This window comes from Vollenhovia emeryi, unplaced genomic scaffold (assembly GCF_000949405.1).
Source record: "Vollenhovia emeryi isolate VEMERY1.0 unplaced genomic scaffold, V.emery_V1.0 DF939180.1, whole genome shotgun sequence".
In the NCBI taxonomy this organism is placed as follows: domain Eukaryota; kingdom Metazoa; phylum Arthropoda; class Insecta; order Hymenoptera; family Formicidae; genus Vollenhovia; species Vollenhovia emeryi.
Window position 1 is genome coordinate 124,619 of NW_011967186.1, and position 21,970 is coordinate 146,588.

The 21,970-nt window shown below is 41.7% G+C and overlaps 3 protein-coding genes across 7 annotated transcripts in view; 1 reads left to right on the top strand and 2 right to left on the bottom strand.

Moving 5' to 3' along the window:
• The window catches only part of LOC105563056, a 12,951-nt gene extending 3,150 nt beyond the window's left edge, over positions 1-9,801 (top strand). Inside the window, exons 2-7 of the mRNA XM_012014332.1 lie at positions 929-1,239; positions 2,557-2,832; positions 3,679-3,911; positions 4,346-4,612; positions 5,400-5,655; positions 6,570-9,801. Coding sequence (XP_011869722.1) covers positions 981-1,239; positions 2,557-2,832; positions 3,679-3,911; positions 4,346-4,612; positions 5,400-5,655; positions 6,570-6,745 — 1,467 coding nt within the window. The 5' untranslated portion in view covers positions 929-980 and the 3' untranslated portion in view covers positions 6,746-9,801. The remainder of the gene's footprint in view (positions 1-928; positions 1,240-2,556; positions 2,833-3,678; positions 3,912-4,345; positions 4,613-5,399; positions 5,656-6,569) is intronic.
• Positions 9,802-12,734: 2,933 nt separating this feature from the next.
• Positions 12,735-15,877, bottom strand: LOC105563057. Of its 3 annotated transcripts, none has more exons than XM_012014334.1 (4): positions 15,647-15,877; positions 14,843-15,123; positions 14,416-14,514; positions 12,735-13,804 (listed from the first exon to the last, which is right to left on the bottom strand). In XM_012014334.1, exons 1-4 carry the CDS (start codon positions 15,735-15,737, stop codon positions 13,424-13,426), a joined length of 852 nt encoding a protein of 283 aa, XP_011869724.1. In that variant the 5' UTR covers positions 15,738-15,877; the 3' UTR covers positions 12,735-13,423. The 3 variants fall into 3 exon arrangements, with proteins under 3 accessions (XP_011869724.1, XP_011869723.1, XP_011869726.1); XM_012014333.1 differs by having other exon boundaries at positions 14,843-15,135; XM_012014336.1 differs by lacking the exon at positions 15,647-15,877 and adding an exon at positions 15,400-15,632.
• A 106-nt stretch (positions 15,878-15,983) lies between these two features.
• LOC105563058 lies at positions 15,984-19,678 on the bottom strand. Of its 3 annotated transcripts, none has more exons than XM_012014339.1 (3): positions 19,455-19,678; positions 17,991-18,279; positions 15,984-17,834 (listed from the first exon to the last, which is right to left on the bottom strand). In XM_012014339.1, the coding sequence occupies exons 2-3, from the start codon at positions 18,261-18,263 to the stop codon at positions 17,346-17,348; spliced, it is 762 nt and encodes a 253-aa protein (XP_011869729.1). In that variant the 5' UTR covers positions 18,264-18,279; positions 19,455-19,678; the 3' UTR covers positions 15,984-17,345. The 3 variants fall into 3 exon arrangements, with proteins under 3 accessions (XP_011869729.1, XP_011869727.1, XP_011869728.1); XM_012014337.1 differs by lacking the exon at positions 19,455-19,678 and adding an exon at positions 19,353-19,446; XM_012014338.1 differs by lacking the exon at positions 19,455-19,678 and adding an exon at positions 18,571-18,802.
• Positions 19,679-21,970: the final 2,292 nt, after the last annotated feature.

Consider the following 21,970-nt stretch of genomic DNA (forward strand, 5'->3'; position numbering starts at 1 on the left):
CAATAAAAATCATTGATGGATTTAATACTAAATTACGCGTGTATTGAAATGCACGGGCACACGACTATTATAAACGAAATTCGATCTTGACGTCTGACGCGACTTACTCGAGAAGCGTAATTTTGATGAAATAATATAAATATGCAACATTAATTCGTAAATTGATAATAATAATTATTATCGAAGAATAATCGTATTTCCAGACAAATATTGTTAAATTTGAGAGTAAATTGCCGGTAACATTTTAAATATGTACTTATTAGGTATTTACATAGTTAAGAAATGGCGCTGTACTATTCTCCCATATTTTACATCTGAGCGCTCCTAGAATTGCGGGAATTAATCCTTTCAGTACCCACATACATCCGTTTTCAATGGTTCTCGCCATATATTTCCAACTAGTAAGGCGGGGTTTCGCATTCAAATGCTATGAATACAGCTAGACTTAAATACCACCGTCTAATTCTCACCTTATAATTCAGCATATAAATCAAACGTTCGCACAATAAGTGAAATTATCAGGATTATCCGGAATTAAGGGAAGAAATAACGAAAAGTCGCTTTTTACATTTAGGAAAATTGGCTTAGCGTACAGATTAAAATTTAACAGTTCACTGTGTTGCTTTTAAAATGCACAAAAAGTATCTTGTGATTTTTATTCATTAGTAAAAGTAGCGCCGTGACAAATGTTTTTAGATTCGCATAATTCACGTGACATAAACATGCAATTGCAGATGGAAAAACATAGAGATTATTAAAAATACAGAAGATAAAACGAACGCGCGAGGTAGCTTTCAGTGGTGTATGTGTACGTACGTGCGCGAGAGAGGGAAAGCCAGTATATTCTGACATAAAATTTAGATGTATTGCAAATTCACCAATTCGCGATGCGGAATGAAGGAGCCCGGCGTGTTCTTGTTCTCGACAGAGTAACGAATAAAGCCGCCGAGCTGGCGAGCCTAACGAGCTGCGTGTCGACGATGATGGACGACGAGGAGCAGGAGGAGCTCCGTTGCACCGGAAGCGACGTCGAGATCGAGGAGTATACCGACACCGAGGAGTCGCCATATGTCGCTTATCAGGCCGGCGGCGATAAGCTGTTCGATACGGATCGAGAGAGTTGGCAGAAGCTTCGTTTCCTGGTCACTCTGCTATCCGTTGCGGTATCAGTTACCGTCCTCGTTATCAGCTATCCGCTTTATCTCGAGAGCGTCGCCGCTGTCTCCAGCGCTTACACAGGTAGGCCAGACGTATACACGTGCACCGAAACGGACGTACCCGCGCGATAATACAGCCTTTACAGATTGAACCAGCGCGGAGGCGCACGTGATATCGAAATTAATGTGTAACGCCAAATTGAACGGCCAAGCCCAACCGGCGCGGCGGATTTCGCAATTTCGGGATTTTAGGATTAGACGTGTCGGGGATCAATTTCTCGGGATCGCAATTACTGCAAACAATTTATTTATATCCGCGAACGTTCGCCATATGCTGTGGGATGTGCGCGGCGTATAACTCCCGGGGATCTCGTCATTTCCAAAATTACAGCTCGCGCTGGCTGAATAATATCGCGGGAGAGGCGACTGACACTGTTACGCGAAGCGCTGTAATAGTGGAGGCCTGATCTCTAAAGAGAACACGTGTTCTTAAAATGTATCCTGAGAATCATGTTATCGTGGGACAACGCGGCATTTCGAATAGTTTTACGAGAGTTTTTTCAAAATTTTACCATACGTCCTGCTAGTAGAGTTCGAAGTGACCAAATTCGGTTCAGATACCAAATGCTCAACAATCAATCTGAAGATTATTGGTCTTGTCTGAATGTTGGAGCGACAATTCGATGAGTCGCTAATAAGCGACATTTTTAAGTAATTTACTTAAATTTGCTGTTTTACATATATGTTTTACAACTTTATGCTATTGTCGATATCATAAAAGGCATTGACGTGTTTTTATCTCGCTTATTAGTGTCTCATCAAATTGTTGCTCCGCATTTGGTATCTAATCCGAAATTGTTCACCTTACCCTAATTATACTTAGTATACATTTTACTAGTGAAATGTACGGTAAAATTTAAAAACAAAAAACTCAGACAGTTCTTCAAAATGTCGCTTATTAACGACTCGTCAAATTTTTGATCCGTTTGGCCACTTCACTCTACTAGTAGAATGTATGGTACAATTTAAAAAAAACTCTCATAAAACTCTTCAAAATGTATTGTCCCACGATTACATGACGTTCGGCAAAAATATTCTCTCCGTGTATTAAAAGTTGCAAGAGAGAAACGAACGTTGAAATTAAACTCAATCTTTTTTTTTTCGTTTTTGATAGTTCTACTTATGAATTTATCAACAGAGCGGATGTTTGTTTTTTACCATTATTGGCTGAAATACGAGAATGGAAATGTTTATTCGACCGAAATAGAGCGAAAGTTGACCGTTGCTCCAATTACACGGTAGTCTCATTAATATTCACGATTCAATTAATGTGGCGACGGCGGCTTCGACCTCCTCGCCCAATTCGCGACTTCTCAAACGCCTGCGTGCCCTCCCGCAGGACTCCTTTTCACTGCCCTGTGCTCCGCCTGCGTACTGGGGTTGGTGTACGTCGCCGTGGACAGGGTGTCACCGCCGCCGCCGTTAATACCGAACAGCATGCGGATCAAGATACCCCGCTGCGGCCTGATCAAAATAAGCACTCTGTACGCCCTCTCGGGAATCCTGATCACCCTGTCCCTCGATCGGAGTAGGGTGCTGTGCCATTTGCAGGACCCGATAAAGGGCATCACCCTCGTCTTCTCCCTCGTCTACTACTTCTTCTTTTGTCGGAAAAGTGAGTGCCTTACAGAAATTGAATGTTGCGTGTCATGTTGTGTGTTATCGACGTTCTGGCTTATCAGAATGAACAAAATAGCTTGGCGTTCGTGCAATCGCGGTAGACTCTTTTTTGCGACGAAGCGCGTACATCAACGATAAAGTGCAAACTTTCAGACCAAATATACCATTGTTGTATATTTATATTGAATATGGAAAGTCCTCTATTATGAGATAGGATTCTAATATTAGATAGCAGCTAGTAAGAATATTCTTAAAAGTCGCCAGAAGTAATTGACAACATCAATGATTTTTATTGACCGGCAATTTTTATAATACAGAAAATTTATTGCGAAAAATATTACCTCAGCCAGGGTTTGAACCTGGCTGGGAGGTTTGACCTCCCTTCTCTCTAGGCGGGCGTCTCAACCAATTCGACCACAGAGGCATATTATGCATTAATTCGGGAAGATTGAGAATTTATCGAGGATAATTCCGCGACACAGTGTTATCTTTAGAATAGTAAAAACTTCTCTAATTAACAAATTAATAAAATTCGTATGGCTCAAATGTGATAAACACAAATTTGAAGGAATAAAGGACTAAGAGCCGTGGCAGGGTGTTAGCGTCTAAATATTTTATTCTAGGTAAATTTATTCTGCAAAAATATGCTTGAACCTGGACCGCCCTCTCGCTGGGCGGGCGTCTCAACCAAATAATTAATTTTTTTAATTGTCAATTCCCGAATTTTATGGAAGTCACTTCTCTGATTTGGAGATAATTTTTTACGGGGGTGCACAATCCTTGTCTTAGATGCAGATTTGTGCAACTAATGCCGAGCGTGTTTTACCTCGATTGTTTTCAGTGATGAGCCTGCAGCGAATATTCTCGAGCACGACCATAATAGTGGGCTTGTTCATAAGCGTGGATTATGGTCTCTGCGACGAGTTCCGTTGTCGGGGAAGGGAGGTTTCTTCGCACACGGCCGCCATGAGGGGGACCTGGGGCGTCCGGGCGGTTTGGACGTTCGTTTACGTGGGCGCTCTTGCCGCCTTCGCCATGTTCTTCACCATGCTCGAACGCCATTACACCACCGGGGTAATTTATCATCGGCATTCTCGCGCAAATCGTAGTTTATTTGCAACATCCCGTGGGGTGTTATCCGATGATAGATCGGCGCGATTTTTATTAAAATCAATCTCGGGTGGACTTTTTAATTTCGACCCTCGTCAACGAAGGAACGGAATTTTTATTAAGTATTTTTTTATTGAACAGGAAGAAAAATGCCTTAAGATTTTTCACTCGCCCGCTAATTACGTATATTTATGGAAAGAACCGCCATTTACCGCGGATCGTTTCTGTGTAGATAACGGGTCGACCCAGAAACGTCTTCTTTTTTTTCCCCCTCTCGGATATTTGCGGACAAGTCGGTTTTTCGTTTGACATATTAGTTTTTCGGCCCACGGATTTTCGTTTCCCCCGTACAACTGGTTTCGGTGAAGCGAGTGACGTCCGCGATCTCCTGCTTCCAGCAACAGAATGTGTGCCAAATGTTGACGACGCAGCACAGCTCTTTTCTATACACGGTGTCCCGTCTGGTGTCCTCACGCGATATTCGTCGTCGTGGCTCCGAGGAGGAGGGCGGCCGACTGCTGCACGTGACCGATCCGGATCCCACGATAAAGCCGAAAAGCTACCCCAAGCCGCCGGTGATGCAAACCCTTTTTTACATACACGTCATTGCTTTCTTCGCCATTCTGACGCTCTGCTGGCTCGACACTTTGCCCGGCGTCGGCAGGGTAAGTGGCACAAAAAGAGACATCTCGCTTACCTATTATTATCGACGACGAGTCAATTTTCGAGGAATTTTTCTCGGCCATAAAAGCTTCAACAGCAGAAATCAAGTTCTCTGTACCATCTATCTTAAATTCGCAATCAAATTCTACGCCAAAAGCAAGACATTTTAGAATTGAGTCATCCCTGTTTTCACTGTAGCTTTAATTATGAATCTTTATTCAGAACTTTAAGTGCTAACACATTTCAAAGTTTACAGAAAACCAATTCCATAATATCTTCAACTAATATTATAACATAATAGTAGAATTTTTAAACACCACACGAGAAAATGCCAATGCGGGTCCAAGGCAAGGTGTAGGTAGCCTTGTAATTAAAAAAATGTGAATTCATATACCGTTTCCTTCCACCTTTGTGTCAATTTAGCATTTAAAATATAATTACAAATCGTTTATCGAGTTGATTACGTGATTTGCTGACGATAATAACTTCATCCGCAAGAAGCACTGCGTTGTGTACGAAAAGAGACCGGCTCGCTGGACACAAAGGTGGAAAGACACGGTATATGAATTCACATTTTCAAAATTACAAGTATGGGCTACCTACGTCTTGTCTTGGACCCGCATTGGCATTTTCTCGTGTGGTGTTTAGTTTTATTTGTCTTACGTGAACTCTATTGTAGAATTTTTAAACCCTAATTCTTTTGAAATCTATAAACAAATGTCTTTCTTTTTTCCATGTCCCTTATATATCAGTTAAACAGGTTTCGCTAAAGTAGAATTCCTTTTACAGGGTCTGTCGCCCGTAGAACTTTATCGTACCGTCGAACGCGGACTGATATGCCACTTTAAAGGCGGCAATTTGTGCGCAAACGTTTCCCGCCACGGGTGGATCTTTCTGTTCGCGTACGTCGCCTTCGCGATCTCGATCCTCAACTTCCTGTCGTTGTGCGAAAGCGCGGTGTTCAGCGTGGCCACCGTGACCGTCTCGCTCCCGCTGTCCGGTATCTGGTGGAGCCTTTACAGGATGGACGTCGGTTTACACGGGGGTAAATACGTGATGCATGAAATGTTGTAGCTTCAGCTTGCGTTTTGCTTGCGATTTGCCTCGCGAAACTATGTATTTATCGACAGCTAAGTATTTTGCTACTGCGCTTATTGTAGGTGCGACAGTAAACCGTTTGCTGTGGTTTAGAAATTTATAGTTGTGACAGCAAAATATTTTTAGCAAACCACGATTAGCTACGGTAGCGAAAAATTTTTTTCCTTGCAGCACAGATAAATTTATTCAAATTTGTTCCCTTTTTACGAATTATATGTATTTCTAAATTAGACCTCCAAATTTTTAACTCTCAACTCGGAAAAAAAGAATGTTCTTCTTTTGAAAATGTGTTCAACGTGAAAATCTTGAAATGAGATTATATTGCATTAAAGGAAGACAAACTTACTTCAGTGAAGCAATTTTCAATTGCTTCAATATTTTCAAATCAAAGGTTATAACGATTAACATACTTTTATTGTCGAAATAATTACATGCATACTTGAAGTGGCAATTGTAGTATTTAAATAAGACTGAAATATTGTTGGAGTGTAGGGTTTTTAAATACTTCTAAGAAGATTGTAGATTGTTGCGTATACGCAAAACAATGAACGCGTTAATCTGAATGTATAAGGCCTGGTTGCACGAACGTCGCTTAGATTTAACTTTAGCTTATTTCACTCTTTGTCTCTTTCTAAGGGAAACAGTTGGAAAGCGACGAAGAGTGAATTAAGCTACGGTTAAAATTACGTGACGTTGGTGCAACCGGGCCTAAGAGTTGATCCGACACTTATTCTTTTTCTGTGAATTTCAAAGAGTAACGTGACACACATCGTCACTTTCTCTTCGCTATGCTTCTCGAAGATCGATTGATTTGAGCGTGTGATTGCCAAAGCCAAAGTTCTGAGGTAAACGTTGAAACAGGTTCCATTTCCTGGTCACCGGGAGTGACGGGCGAGCTGATCTGCGCCTTGCTCGGCCTTCCGGTCGTGCTGCTCGGCCTGGGCCTGCTCGTCAGATCGCACTTCAGAGACACCCAACTTCCCTATCAGACCATCCAGCCGCCCGACATTCAGCCGTACGAGGCCTGTCACAGATGAATCTCCCTTTAACGTCCAGCCCGGCCTCGCGACGAGGTCCGCACCACTTGCGGTGATCCACGGAAATGAATTCTGATCGATTCGACGGGTGCGACGATAAGAGCCGCTCTCGCGTCGAATCGATCGGAACGGACGATGCACCGAGACAGATTTCACCGAGCCGGAGTAATAATGTTATTGTTGTACACTTGACAGATATATTTTGTCGACTGTTCCCAGATTGCGTCGATGCCCTTCCTTCGATCGCGAGGTCATCAAGGTAAAATGAGATCTTCGATTCGGCCGCGCACGTATGTTCTTGTCGCGTGCTAAGATACACGTGCATCGATGGCAGACGGTTGATTCGACGTCAATTGACTTTGGCCGCAAAGCAACCCAGCTTTCTTTCTTTCGAAATGAAGAGTTAGAGAAGAATTAACTTATTTTTATTAAGGAGAACAATTTATTTATCGTAAACCGAGTTGTTATTGCATTTTTATTGCATCAAATAATATTTTATTAACGTCAAGATAATTTAGTGGCTAAAATCCTCATAATTAGGATTGAACTAGGGCCAAGATTAGTTGACGTTGTTCGAAAAAACCAGCTGACAATTACTGGACGGTGCTGAAAGTCTGACTATTGTTAAATGCAATTTATGCGCGCGTGCATACAAATTTCATTTTTCCCGAGGACTCGTAGCGCGCGCGCGCATTTGTGATAAGAAAAAGGCGGCAATATCGATAACTACCCGTACGAAAAGAAGAAGGGTGCGGTGGTCGCGCGGGAAAGGAAGGAGAACGAAAGCGATCAATGTTTCCTACGTAGTTGCCAAACGCGAACGTCCGCGCCGTTACGCGCGCGCGACAACGTTATAGCCGATTTATATTTTATTTTGATAACGAGATGTTTTATATATTTTCGAACAAGTTCAAATTACACGTGTTGAGAACCGGGGTAGAAAGATAACGAGGCAGAGGGCCCGAAAAGGTTTCTAGCTGCGAGCCTGTGTGCACGGGAGTTCCTTTAAGAGCGTTCCAATCCCACTTGACTTCCGAACTTCAGTGTCGCCGTTCTCGAATTCGTACGTTTGCGAAAATAAAAGTGGAAGTGGAATATACGAGGGCCGGCTTTGCGATGATTAGCAGAACTTTTAATCGGCCAGTTATCCGAAGAATTGCGAGCATTTCTTCCATTTCCGCGTTTCTTAAATTCACTCTTTCCAATACTTAACGTGTACAGTGATGGACAGAATTTCTTTTAATGAGTTTAGGAACCCGAGAAATAGATCGGAAATGGTTCCGGAATGGCCATCGAGTAAGATATTCCTCGGAGAAGAAGATTTTGAAACGTGATCTTCAATCAAATGCATGTTTCTAATCTCATAAAAAAGTGTCACAACTATGCTCTACATTTTTCTCTACTCTCTAAAAGTCAACCAGCGCATTATCGTTGATAATGAACGTGTGATTCAGTGAGAATATTCGCTGTTTTCGGTGATAATCCACTGATTGACTCTTAAAGAGTAGAATCGAACCGCAAGCGACTCTCAGAGAAGCTCAATCTCGTCATGGTGTAACGAATTTGCACCGCGATTATTCGTCTACTTCTAATGTCCATCTCTACCATGAACTTTGACCTCGGTTTAACTTACTTTTTATCTTTTTCTAGTTTCAGAAATTGGGAAAAGATGAAAGGCAAGTTTAACCGGGGTTAAAGCTATCTGCATTGGTAGAAATGGGCATAAATCGGAGATATCAGTTTAATTTAATTAACGACAGTCTCCGGTCCTGTGCCAATCGAATAGTCGATCTCTGTTAAATGTCCCACGTGTATTCGCTAAACGATACTGCTGAGATACCGCCGAGTAGGAAGCGGGTAGAGAAATTCCCTTGACGAGGTTGAATCTTGAGAGGTCGGGTCGGAAGCTTAGCTCCGATTCGCACGTCGAGGAACATTCGTGCACGCGGATGTAGACGACACTGCAGTTCGCGAAGGACAGAGAGACTTGCGAGAGAACGGTCCGTTACGCCTGCAGTTGCGGTTTGCAGCTTCCACGTTCGGAATAAAGTAATAAGGTAATAAGCGAGCGAGACTGAGATACGCGCGCACGTATGCGTGCGTGTGTGATTTTCCCCTCTACTACGTTTCCGCTAACGTTAGACAGTTACTCTGTCAGTAACTTGAGCGCACAAACTGTTACAAACTAATTGGGTCCTGGCCGCGCGCGGTAACTTCGCCCTGCTATCAACCCGCAAAACTCGTCGCGCGTTCACGGAAGTTTCCAAATAATGTTAACCGGCCCGTTTACGCGCCGTTAGCAAAAATTTTCCGCCAAGGCGTGTCTTCCTCCTCGCCAATCACTGTGCCAATTACGCGTGGCCGCGTTCTCCTCCTTTATCTCTGTGCCTGCGAAGACGCAAGGGCACGTCTCTCCCTCGTAACTAAATTGCCCGTTCGCTTTGCAGAAAGAATAACTTTCGTGAGTTTTTCTACGTGTTGTACCTCGTTTTCGCGGCAAGATTTTACTCTCTAATAATCAATCGGTCAATTATCACCGAAGACAGTGAATAGTCTGCGATTTTCAGTGGTGCACTTATAACTGCAAGTCAGTGACTGTTCACTGTTGTCAGTGATAATCCACTGATTGACTTTCAGAGAGTACGTTTATCGAACGATCGTAAATTTGTTACATTATTTTTTTCTTGGATCACTATCGCTGGCTTTTGCTTTAACACTGCATTCCCTTTCAATATTTCAAGTTTCCTGTCGCTTTCTATATTCTTATCTTTTACAAACCGCTAATATATTTTACGTTGCCACTTTCTCCCAACGATCAGTATAAATGTGAGAAGTTAATTTTTACTTTATTATCAAAAAATATTCTTTCAATTATAATTTCTCACTTCACTTTTTCCCGGTTTGCCTGCCTCTCGGCTTCAGTTTAACCGCGAGACGCCCGTCGGTTGTCATAAATTTTCGTGGAACTAACTCCTCACTCTCTGTCTTCAGAACTCCCGCTTACTCTCCCGGGAGTGAAATAACCAAATAATCAAACTTCTCTGAAAGAACAAAAAGGAAAATCAAAAGTTCAAAAGCGGCTCAGAGCGATCTCACGGAATGAAGAAAAAGAATATTCGTGCCAAAAACTCGCGAGTCTCGTACGACTCGACTTAAGCTAAGTATTCTATACGCGTTTGCATAGTGGTCGCATTACTATTTCGACAAAATATTAATAATAACGATGATGAGATAATAACAAATAGTAATAACGTGTAAGTGTCGTTGTTTATGTCAGGTGTCGATTCGCGACACGTACGCGGCGTAGCTCGTTGACAGCGATTATTGAATTCAGGCTGTAAGTTAAGTAGACCGTAAGTCAGAGGAAGATATTAACTTTGTTGGAAGTGTGTCAATATCGTATTCTATACAGGAAGGAAAACAGCTATACGTCCACATTTTTTACAGTAACAGTAATGGCGAGGCGTTTTAAGGGAAAGTAAGAAACTAACTAACTAACGGCGCTGACTGAGTGCAACGATAATAAAGTTAGTACGCCATTCTCTCCTTGTTGCAGTCAGTAGCTTCGTCGATAAATCGACTACCGCTGAATGTCATAGTAATAGCCCTCGTAATGAAGTTGAATATACTCTCTTGTGCTGTGTCTAACATAAATATAATTAACCGAAGGCTTTAGCACAGGTAAAAAAAGAATCGGCGAGATCGATTTACGAACTTTTTCTTTGGCGGAAGAGGAAACATCTCGTTATTGTGGGGAGGATCTGTCAGTTGCGTCATTTTTTATTTCCAGCAAGGTCTTTGCTTCACTCGTCGCGAATTAGAGAGAAATTTACGCGAAATTCAAAATATTTCCGTAGCGTGCCAAAGCCCTCAATTTTAAACATGTACAAGAACAGTTTCTGCATATGTACTTTGTACACATATATACACACATATATATATTTGTTAATTCTTGAAAATGCGGCGTGTAGCATAGAGATACAATTTATTTATAGATGCCAATATATATATACATATACGTCGCACAATTAACATACGCTGTATACATATAAGAGTTCAGATGAAGGAATTGAAAACCGCAATTTGAAAAATTGCTAAACTCAACATTACCCTCGTTCGTCCTTGTTCGATTCCGGTAACGAGACTGAAACGAAGATGCGAAATTCGCGCTGCGCACTTGACTCCCCCAAACTGAACATTGAAATGCAACAATTAAATCGCATTAACTTTCCTCACGCCAGGACTCCGCGCGGAAGCACGCTTAATCGACAAATAATACTTTCGATTTTAACGTCGGGATGCAACATTTCGCATCGGTTTCGCTTCTCTCTACGTACGCCGTGTTGAGTGAAATCACCTGGACGTAGAAAAATTAGAAAACGGTTGTAAATTATTTTGCAAGTTGGGATTGTTGATCTCTTTAGAAATTCAGCATTTGCACGTAAACCGTAACGCTGCTGATTAATGCTCGTTTCCATTTTCTGCGAACTAAAAAATTGTCGTGTTGCATTTTTATTTATTTTTTATACGACGAAGATGTGAGATAAAATATCTCTTTTTCTCAAAAAGTCAAAAGACGTGGATATTTGTAGCAACGTATTACGAAATATTCATTTTACAATAGCACACTGAAAAAAATTTCTGGTTGAATATGGACGAATCAGATAATTCCTTTAGGATTTACCAGAATTCCTTTAGGATTTACCAGAATTTCTGTAGGATTACAGGATTTACCAGAATTCCTGTAATCCTACAGAAATTCTGGTAAATCCTAAAGGAATTCTGGTAAATCCTAAAGGAATTATCTGATTCGTCCATATTCAACCAGAAATTTTTTTCAGTGCAGTGATAATATATCACTTTAATCTTTATTATAGCATTTTACGTAAAGAATAATTTATTATTTTACTGCTTTGTTTCATGCCTTGTGTATGTGACATGAAGATTCTCGTGATCAATGATACAAAAATGTTGTACAAGAAATGCAATAGCAAGTTTTCATTGATGTCAGAATGACAGTAGACGATCGTGTATCTCGCACTGTATTCCCTTGAGATCGCTTTAAAGCGATTTTCTCAGCGAGAAATGATTCATCGATCGATGTCGAAACGATGTCGAGTCGACGTCGACATCATTTCACAGTGGGTTATTAATAATCATATACACTGGGTGTCTTTCCAACGCGCAAAGTTCCGATCATAAAGTCTTCAGGGAAGGGACACGCGTATCGTTTTTAGAAAAAAAAACGGTCTGGCCATTAATGATAATTAACTGAAAATTTCTCGAACACGAAAATGAATATTGTAAGCAATAGGCTAGTCATTTCTACACAATGATTCCATCGTTGGCTGTTATGAACACGTTAATATATCCGCGAAAACGCGGAAGCTAACATTACATTATTTGTATGTGACTGTTATCGTCTTCTGCGGCTTTATCGAAGCACCTGTAGACGTAATCGCGATCCGATCGTTGTGAATTGTCCAAGATAATACAGGCTACTTGTTGTCCAATATTTCGCTTGGGATTTGTTAACGACGCACGTCACGTCGCGTCGTTGTAATTTTGTGAAAGGTAATATACAAAAATGAGAAGTTTCGCTCAAAATTGTGATGCCGTCTCCATATATTGCTGTTGTGAGCGCTTCCGGTCGTGAGTATGTTATATTAAATGTGCTAATACACATATATATACTTATATAAAAGTTATTGTTGTATCTTTTCCTCCTGCCACAAAAGTTCATCGTTTACAGTTAATTTCATCAAGCTACAGCAATAAGGTGGCCGATTGAGTCTTTCTCTGTTACAATTAGCACACTGTAAAAGAGAGTGTAAAGTTATAAATATAAAAATTGCATAATTTATGAAGGAAACGATATCAATTTTTGCACTTGATACAGTTTCACAGATTCTTTTTACAGCGTAGAAGAAATGAATGAAGGAATGGACGATGTTCTTTAAACAATTCTCGTGGAATTAACTGACAAAGATCATTTTCGAGACATTTTATTTAGGTTTTTTTACTCAGTATGGTGTGTCCTATCTACCATATAAATATTGAATGGTTTTTTGTAACACCCTGTATATATAATATATTATAATTCACACAGTGTTAATTTTTAGGAACAGCCACACTTGAACTGTAGTGTTGATTTTAAGTTGATTAATGCGCTCGTGTGTAACATTATTATTTGTTATTTTATGTATCACATTTTATATTCTATTAACAGTATGCTGCAAATTATTCTTCTACAATATATAATATTTCTGAGAGGCAGAAGAATATATAATATCTAAGAAGATTGTAAGAAGAATCGGAAATGTTAAAAGAGAATTGCGTAAAATTTCAAACAAATTTTTTAACAAATAATGTCAACGTGTTAATGTTTTTACAAATGGAAATTATGTGACGAAACTTTCACCGTGACACTAAAGTGACGTGTAAAAAATTTTGAATTTTGTTATAAAAGTTTTCAAAACTCACCGATAAAAAATGTAAAACAGTACATATTTTTTAATTTTATGCACTTTTTATATTTCTGATTCGCCTTACAACCTTCTGAATTAAAATACAACGTTTCTCTCTTTTCAGAGTAAATTTTAAATATTAATGCCTTCGTTTTGATATAGAAGCGAATGACTGTGTTGATGTAAAATCCCAGAACGAAAACCGATGTCATCAGAGCTTGCGGGCAGTTAATTTGGCCGTTTTATGCACATTGCCTATTCTATCAGACATCTTCTTGCCGCCACGTATGTAATCTTCGTACCGCACCTCGGCGAGTGTCTCAAAGTTTAGCTTTTCCATGATTCGTTGGCTGAACGTCGAGGCGGCGACGGCGAAAGCCACCTCCGGTCGCGCGTGTTCGTTGACGATTTCGTCAGCTACGCAGATCTGCTTCAACTTCCTGGCGCGCAAACCCCGCGCCACTTCGAGGCTCTTCTGCGTGATTTCCAGACCGAGACCGCGCTCCTGACATTTCGGATCCGTGCCTATGTAGAAGATTTCCATGGCACCTCGCGCGTTGTATTTCTGTAAGATGTCTACTCGCGATTCTACCTGATAACGAGAGTAACGTGATTTAGCATTCGTAGCGAGCAATAAGCTTATTGGAATCGATCGTGTGTATTTCTTAGATTAGATGATTAAAAATTACTATTTTAGAGAAAGAGAGAGAGAGAGAGAGAGAGAGAGAGAGAGAGAGAGAGAGAGAGAGAGAGAGAGAGAGAGAGAGAGCAACTTTGTCAAATTAATCGTGAATTCGATCACGCACTTTTTTCAAATTATTCATAACGTTTTATGAGAAAATTTGGACGAAATTAGTTTTGTTCTATTTTTCGGTAGTGTAGAACCGCGGGGGTATGTTCGGATTTGATAAGACGGCTATTTTAAATCTTGTTTCATGTACAATTGATGATGCCAAGTTTGATTTATAGTAACAGGAAAGTTACTCGGCGCTGAAAATTGTTATGCGCAAACGGAATTCTTTTAATGAGACGGTACGTGCAAAATGGCCTCCCGAAGATTAATTAATAGTACGCGTAGCAGCGATCGCGATAGCTACTTATCGTTATTTGCGAAAGAATTTTAAGATCTATAAGGAAACTAGAGCGCTCGTGTTGACATTGTTGATTGCAGCGTGTGTAAAATGATATAAATCACGAACTCACGTCGTCGATGAACTCAATCAGATCCCGGCACGAGCGGTGCTTGATGTTATTTTCTATAAAAATTGCGAGGGGATCCGTTTCTTCCGACTGGGGAGGCATCTGAAAATACAAGTAGATATCTCAGAGATCGGTGAAATCCAAAAGAAATGGCAATTAATTTTTCTCTACTCCGACGTCTTTATTTTATAACACATGGTGTATACAAATATCTTCTTTTATCTAATCGTCTTCCAAAACACCGACGTTTCATACGACACTGCGATTGTTCGCGATAATCGAAAGGAGTGTCAAGCCAGCGAAGTAGCCGATCGCGGGTCGTTAATTTATCGGACGGTGGTCAATGATAAAATCTGCGACACGCCACAAATCAAGTCACATTGTTACACCAACGATTTATGCCGATATCTAAGATCGCGCTTGTACTTGCATGTAACTTGTTGAACGACACGGCGACAACGCGATCCGAGCGATCGACCGCGATCACCGTGCACCCGTCCTTGATGACCTCCCTGAAGACCAGCTGCATCTCTTCAGGAGCTCCCGGATCCTCGTACATGCCCATGCCGATTGCGATGCACTCTTGTCGCATGGACTGCTGCTGTACGGTCATGGCATCCTCGATTCTGTCCTTGGTGAGCAGCCTGAACTCGATGGTGCCTGTGCGATCGGTGCCGAGGCAGACGGGCATCGTGCCTTCTGGGGATTCGCCTGGAAGAAACGCTACGGCATCACTATAGCTGATCGATACACGCGCAAGTTTATCACGCTCGTCTTGCGCATCCCGTCCCGTTGTCTTGTTTTCCATCAAGCGTTGTATCGAGTTCGACGGAAAAGAAAGAGAGGAGCTTAAGCCGCGTTTACCTCCCGGCATTATTGAGCGTGAGACACTATAGTATAAAGGACCACAAAAATCAAATACGAAATCTTCTATCCGAAATATATTAAATGCTAATTCCAAGTAAAAAGAAGTAAGAGGATAGTTACGGAAAAGTATCTGCGAGGCAAAAGTGTTCCACTGCTCTATCACATTTCGTATAACGTGCAACTGTTCCAACTCAAGGTGCTCGCAACTCTTGAAATGCACACGTTTTACGCGTATCTTCGGTACGTTGTACAAATGTTTTATATTAATTTAGCATTTATGGAGAAAAATTTCATCGAGAACGGCCGAGACGCGAAGGAGTGCAAGCGAGGCGAAACTTGACTTTGAAGCATCGGAAGGCGATCTTACCGAGTCGAGATTCGCTAGCGGTGTCTACTGTCGACGGAACGCCGGGGTATCGCCGGGAGATAAAAACTGCATCGCTCGAGTCGCTCCCCATTATGCACGTGCCGTTTTGATTGCAGACACTATCGTAACAACACGAAGCAATTGTCAATCGGCCAGTTGCGCGTACACCTGACCATCCGAATCGCTGGAAAGCGTCGCGTCTAAGTTTCTCGCGTTATCGTTATCGCATTATCATTTTGCCACGGTAGATACGTAGGAAAATTTCGCGCCTTATCGCCGATAGATCTAATTTTCCGTGAAAAGGCGAGATGCAAGGTTCTGATTTATCCAACCGCTGTGAAGCAAGGCGATCTGATTTTTATTGCTTAATTCTGCACACAATGCGCTGTTTACAATACCTTACGATTTTACAGCATTTGCGTGACATATTTTAATGAGTACAAGATATAGAGTGCTTAGATCTATAATTCACTTAAGATATCTGGATAAGATACCAACTATCATGTGCATAGTGTGGACAATATATAACGAGCCTCTATTTTGGACGTATACGTTTCTGTTAGTTGCGTTTTGCTAATTGTAGAGAGCACACACGTAAATTACTTGTGAAACGTTGCACGACACAGCAACGGAGAGAGAGAAGAGCTGCAGAATTGTTGGGAGAATCAGTCTGAATTTTTATTCAGCGCAGCCTTCGAATTTCTATTCATTCCTTCAATATCGAATCGACGTCGAATTTGACAGCGTCGATGTCGATTCGACATCGTTTCGACATCAATCGAGGAGTCACTTTTCGCTGAGTCGATTCGCTGTGATTCGTTATAGCATTTTTGCAAATAGTATTGTGCAACAGGTAACTAGTATATTGTGTAACTTAATTCATAAAAGTGGCATTATGTGATTTCGATAAGGACACAATAAAATACTTCGTATAATACGTTATATAATATAGGATACGGCCGATTTTATGGTCGCCATTGTACTATCGCACGCGAATGAAATCTCTGATATATTCTCCCTCACATTTGATTACGTTCTTTTAACATCAGACATGTCTGTCGAGTATTATCCTAATTCTATTCGGATTTTACTATTTTAACAATGCGGCATCAATTTATCCGTCCATTGTGACGCATTTATATGCACGCATCGATAAAAAAGCGAGATATTTCGACCGCATACAACGTCATTTTCTTCACTCGATACAATTGTTCCTTATGTGTATAAAATTTCGCCTCTCCTAATTTCTTGGAGTTCTTCGTCAAACTTAACGCGCAATTATTGCTTACGAAATACAATACAACATTAACAGACGACGGATTATTTATCTCTTTATGCTTTTATGAAATTTGAGTCTCCTATAAAATCTTTGAATCTTTCGATTGCTCCAATTCACGTGGCATATTTTCTCTATCGTAAGATTTTTACTCAAAAGAAAATATTATCGTGAACAAGTTGATAAGCAAAATGAAGTACGCTTCCGTACATACAGAAACAGACACCAGCTAATATTACAAACCTCTGATATTTTGGAGCAACAATAGATATTACATCTTGGAATAATAACAGATACATTTTCCAAAATAATATCTTTTATTGCACCTAATTTGCATAATTTCTAAAAATTCGATTGAGTATTGCGATGTGAGGAGAGAAGTTCTCTGTTTAAAACTATTCGTGCGATCAGTATCTAAATCGGTCAGAGTCTCTTGGCTACCAAGACAGCCTGTCGGTGTTCCTGGCTTATTCTCTCGCTGTACTTCTTTCCGTTGTGCTCGTAATCGTCGTATGAAACTTCCAACAGCGCGTTGAAGCACAGTTTCATTGCGATCCGATACGAGTAATTGGAAGTCATGATAGCGGAGACCAAGGCTGGCACCGCGGTGGCGTTCGTCATCTCGTTGCTGCCGTGTACCGTGATGGGTATCTTCACGTGTTTATCGCGACTCAGCTCCTTGCCGAGCTCCAACGATGAAGCGATCAGCATCTCGCCTATGCGTCGCTTCCCATAAGCGGGTAGAGTCGCTAGAAACATGATTTCGAGGATGCAGTTGACTTTGTAGTGCTTGAAGAGGTCTATTCGCGAGTCCACGTCTATCATGAAGTCCGTCATACCCTTGGACGATTTGTACCGGCAGTTGTCGCTGAAATTCTCGAAGAAACTTTTCTCGGAGCTGTTGGTGGTCACCTGAAAAATGAATAGCCGTCGAAGACACTTGAGATAGCAAGCTACGAATCCCAATAATCTTACGTCGAGAAGCTTCGTTACGAAAGTGCAGCAGTTGATCTATTTTTAAAAACGAGATGCAAAAACGTTATACTGTGAAGGCGGTTGCTCACTCACTTGGATTTTGTTGAAGGCGACCCCGATAACTTCGTTGGTGGTGATGTCGATAGCCACCACACTCACGCCATCCTTAGCCGCGTACAAGCAGAGCTCCTCGAGTTCCTCGGGTGCTCCCGGTTCAGAAGTCAATTCCAAGGCTACGCATACGGACTCGCCGGGAAAGAAGCTCTTTCTTAACACGTTGAGAGCACCCTCCAGGGTCTCGTCCGACAAGGACTCGAATTCTATCTGGCCGTTCTCTATCGAGCCCCACGGCCGATAATGGGACATCCTTTTGCGCGTGTTGCTGAAAACCAAGCGCGTTCCCGTTGGTTATTTCGACGAGTGACGCTCTAAACTTGGAAACGTTATTGATCACATAATAAATTGATGGAACGTATAGTTAGGCCCGGTTTCACCAACGTCGCTTCCCAGTCAGAAATGACTCGCCGATCGACAAGTCATTTCTCGCTGGGTTAACTTTAAGCTGAGTTTAATTCGTTCTTTGTCTCTTGCCAGCTGTTAGACTTTAGAAAGAGGCAGACGTGAGTTAAACTACGATTAAAGTTGAGCGACGTTTGGTGAAACCGAGCCTTACATTATTAAAACTCGAGTCACAGCTCGGATTACAGGTCACCAGTTTTCTTCCTCAAACCACGAATTTGTTACGAAAGAGAAACACTTTCAGATTACACTTTCGCGATACCGTTTTCTATCAGAAACTTGCCGATCTATTTTCCCAGAGTTTGTACTATTAATCACACTTCTCGCGAGGAATTAAGTTTCTCAATTGTAGAGCACTGTTGCGCTCATTCGGTCAGCAAACTGATTTATCGCGCGTCAGTGACGAACGAGATTGACCTCGATGACATGCACGCTGAGCTACTTGTATAAAAACACGTTTGTTTTACACAGCGATAACGAAAAGTATCATATCTTTTCAGGGGCATTTTCGAACCCGGTTTTGACGTAGCGAACACTGAAAAACAATTTACTTTCCATGACTAATTATGATTTGCCAAACCTGTTTTACTGCCATAGCTATAAATTTCTAAACCACAACGAACGGTTTGCTGTCGCACCTGATACAATACGCACGAGATATTATAGCGATCACGACTAAATATTGGCTGTCCATACAACTGAAATTTAGTTACCACCTGCAGTGTTTAGCTACGGTAGCAAACTTTTTTACAACGAGAGTAAGTAAATTTTAGAAAAATTACTATGAACAAAATAACGATTATAACCGGAAGCCTCGGGAGCTTAGGTGCCAGATGCCTTGGTCAATTCAATTGTTAAATTAATTTAAACTGAGTTAAATTGAGTGAAACCGCGACTCTTTGACGCAATAGTGAACTCGACGGTCAAGAATATTACCTCATTTTGACAGCGAGATCTCAACACAGTGACCGCTTGTCGTATACTGAGAGGCTTCTCGTGTTTGCATGCATGAGACCATTACGACAGTTAACGACTTACTCAATGATAGCAGGGCTGCGTGTAGTTTTAGGCGCAACAGTTGGAGCTCGGACTGGCACGACGGAGACGATCGCGGGTATTTAACAAATGAGTCGTAGGGTAATATTCATCATCGGATAATAAATGATAATAAATGTAATAATGAACAGCGATTAAGGCAGAAGCGGAAGATTGTTAGCGAGAGTGTATCTCGCGCGCGTCCAACGAACCTACGAGATAAGCACGATCCTGATAATATTATATAATAGGCAACGCAACGCAATAGCATTTTCAACGCAGCCTTTTACTTTATTCACGTGATTATGCGTGGAACTTGTATCGCGACCCCGATTATTATTCGAAGAAATTGACCCCTGTCCGATGAATATATGTATGTGTAATATCCGATGCAACGAGAAACGCGGCGTATCGACATCTCGTCGCGCGATAGTATGATTTACTTGGAATCATTCTCTTAATGAGGCATGGGGGGGACTCTCGATTAGACACGCGTGAGTCCAGTCCCCTTAACTTAATCGAAACGTTCTACGTTCTGCACCGACACGTTTGTAACCAAGTATGCGAGAAAATACACCCTAGCGGAAAAAAATGTCTATAAATAACTACAAAATAGAAATTTGTAGAAATTTTTATATCCTCGTTGAAACATTAATTTTTTTTGTATTTTTGTAAAAATATCCACGACATACCACTAAAAAGAACTGCAGGTGTTAACTAAATTTCAATTTTAAAATATGGACAGCTAATATTCAGTCGTGATAGCTAATATTTCGTGGGTATTGTATCAGGCGCGATAGCAAACCGTTCGTTGTGGTTTAGCAATTTATAATTGTGGTAGCGAAACATGTTTAGCAAATCTTATTAGCTATGGTGGACAAACCACAAATTACAATGTTTTCAAATCAAGAAATTATTGCAAGTAGTATTTCATGAAAATGTACAATTTTGTAAAAATTAGTACAAAAGCTTTAGCAGTTTAAAAAAATTGAGAAGCAACAAAATCTTAAAGAATTAAAACGTCTGCTTACTTGTAGAATGTTACAAAAATTAACAAAAGTGTTCCAATTCTAGCATTTTCGTGTTGATTTTTATAACACTTTTTGAAGTTACGTAAAATTTCTTCTTTCTTTTTCTCTTTCTTAGATTCTGGCAGCTATATTTTCTAGTTTTGTAGAATTATTTACGGCAGGGTAACGCGAGGATTCATCTGAAATGTTGAGGAAAGTTCCCTGTTATGAGGCACGATAATAATTATTTAACAGTTTAATAGCAATATTGATACAATTTAAGACGCACGATTTAAGAAAATGACCAATCGCAGTCGCTTATTCTCCTCACGTTCGATTGCGATAGGTCAACTGTTTTACCGGCACGTTCGAATAGTTTTTACGCTTGTAAATCTTTTCATTGGCTTTTATGCACCAAATAATACCAGGATAAGTTGCGAACCGCGTAGCATAAAGTTTTCAACTTTTCATTCGTGAACAATTTGAAATTGGTTTTATGAAAGTGCAAACTTCTTCCACGCGACTAAAGTACGCGTGAAGACAAAATCAGGGACAGTCGACTCTATATAAAAAGCGAAGAGCAATTAAAAGTATCGCCAGTAAAAGGAATTGCAAGGGCAAAAACTATATTTGAATCCGTCGATAAAAAAGATGGGGCCCATTGTAGACGCCGCAAATTGAGATTCCGTTTCGAAGTCGAACGCGGATTACAGATCGCGGCTCAATTTATATTCAGCGGCGTAAGTCCCAGTCTACAATAGAGATTTAAGCCCTAGGCCTTAAGAAATTGACTAATCACAGTCGCGCATTCTACTCATACTTGACCGTGATTGGCCAATTTCTTAAAGCTTATGGCTTAAATCATCTATTGTAGACTGGGACTTGCGGGAAGGCGACGGGTGTACACCGCTCGCCCCGCGCACTCGGTCCGCGTCCAATTGAATTTGCGCGCCGCGAGTGATCGCGCGATGCGGACGCGCCTTGCGGCGGAGCGCGCAAGGCCGGCGGCGCGCGTGCGCGGCTCGCGCGCGACAAACAAAAGTAAGATGGCCGACCAGGGAAACAAATAGAGCGCCGTCGTAAATAACACGAGTCGTCCGCGAACACGTACCGAGCGTGGGGCCCCGTTTACATTCGCGCACGTGCGTTCGCGCGACTTAAACGCCCGGCGGTCGGCGAGTCGGCGTTCCGCGGTGTCCGCTCGGGCCGACGGTGCCGTTTCCCCGCGTGACTCCGTACGAAAACTCGCGCGCGCGCGCGCGCGCGTGTGTCCGCACGCACGCACGCACGCACGCTTGCTCACTCGCTCGCTCGCGTACACAGCGTGCTCCGGTGATCCTCGCGCCCACGAGAGAGTCCTCCCTCCGCCACTTCCTCCCCCTCGTTGACGCGACGCGCGGCGACGCGCGCGTGCCGCCGCGCGCTCCGGAGCCGGGGGTTGCCGAGACACGCGGCGGTGGCGAGACCCCACCGAGAGAAGGAGAGAGAGAGAGAGAGAGAGAGAGGAGG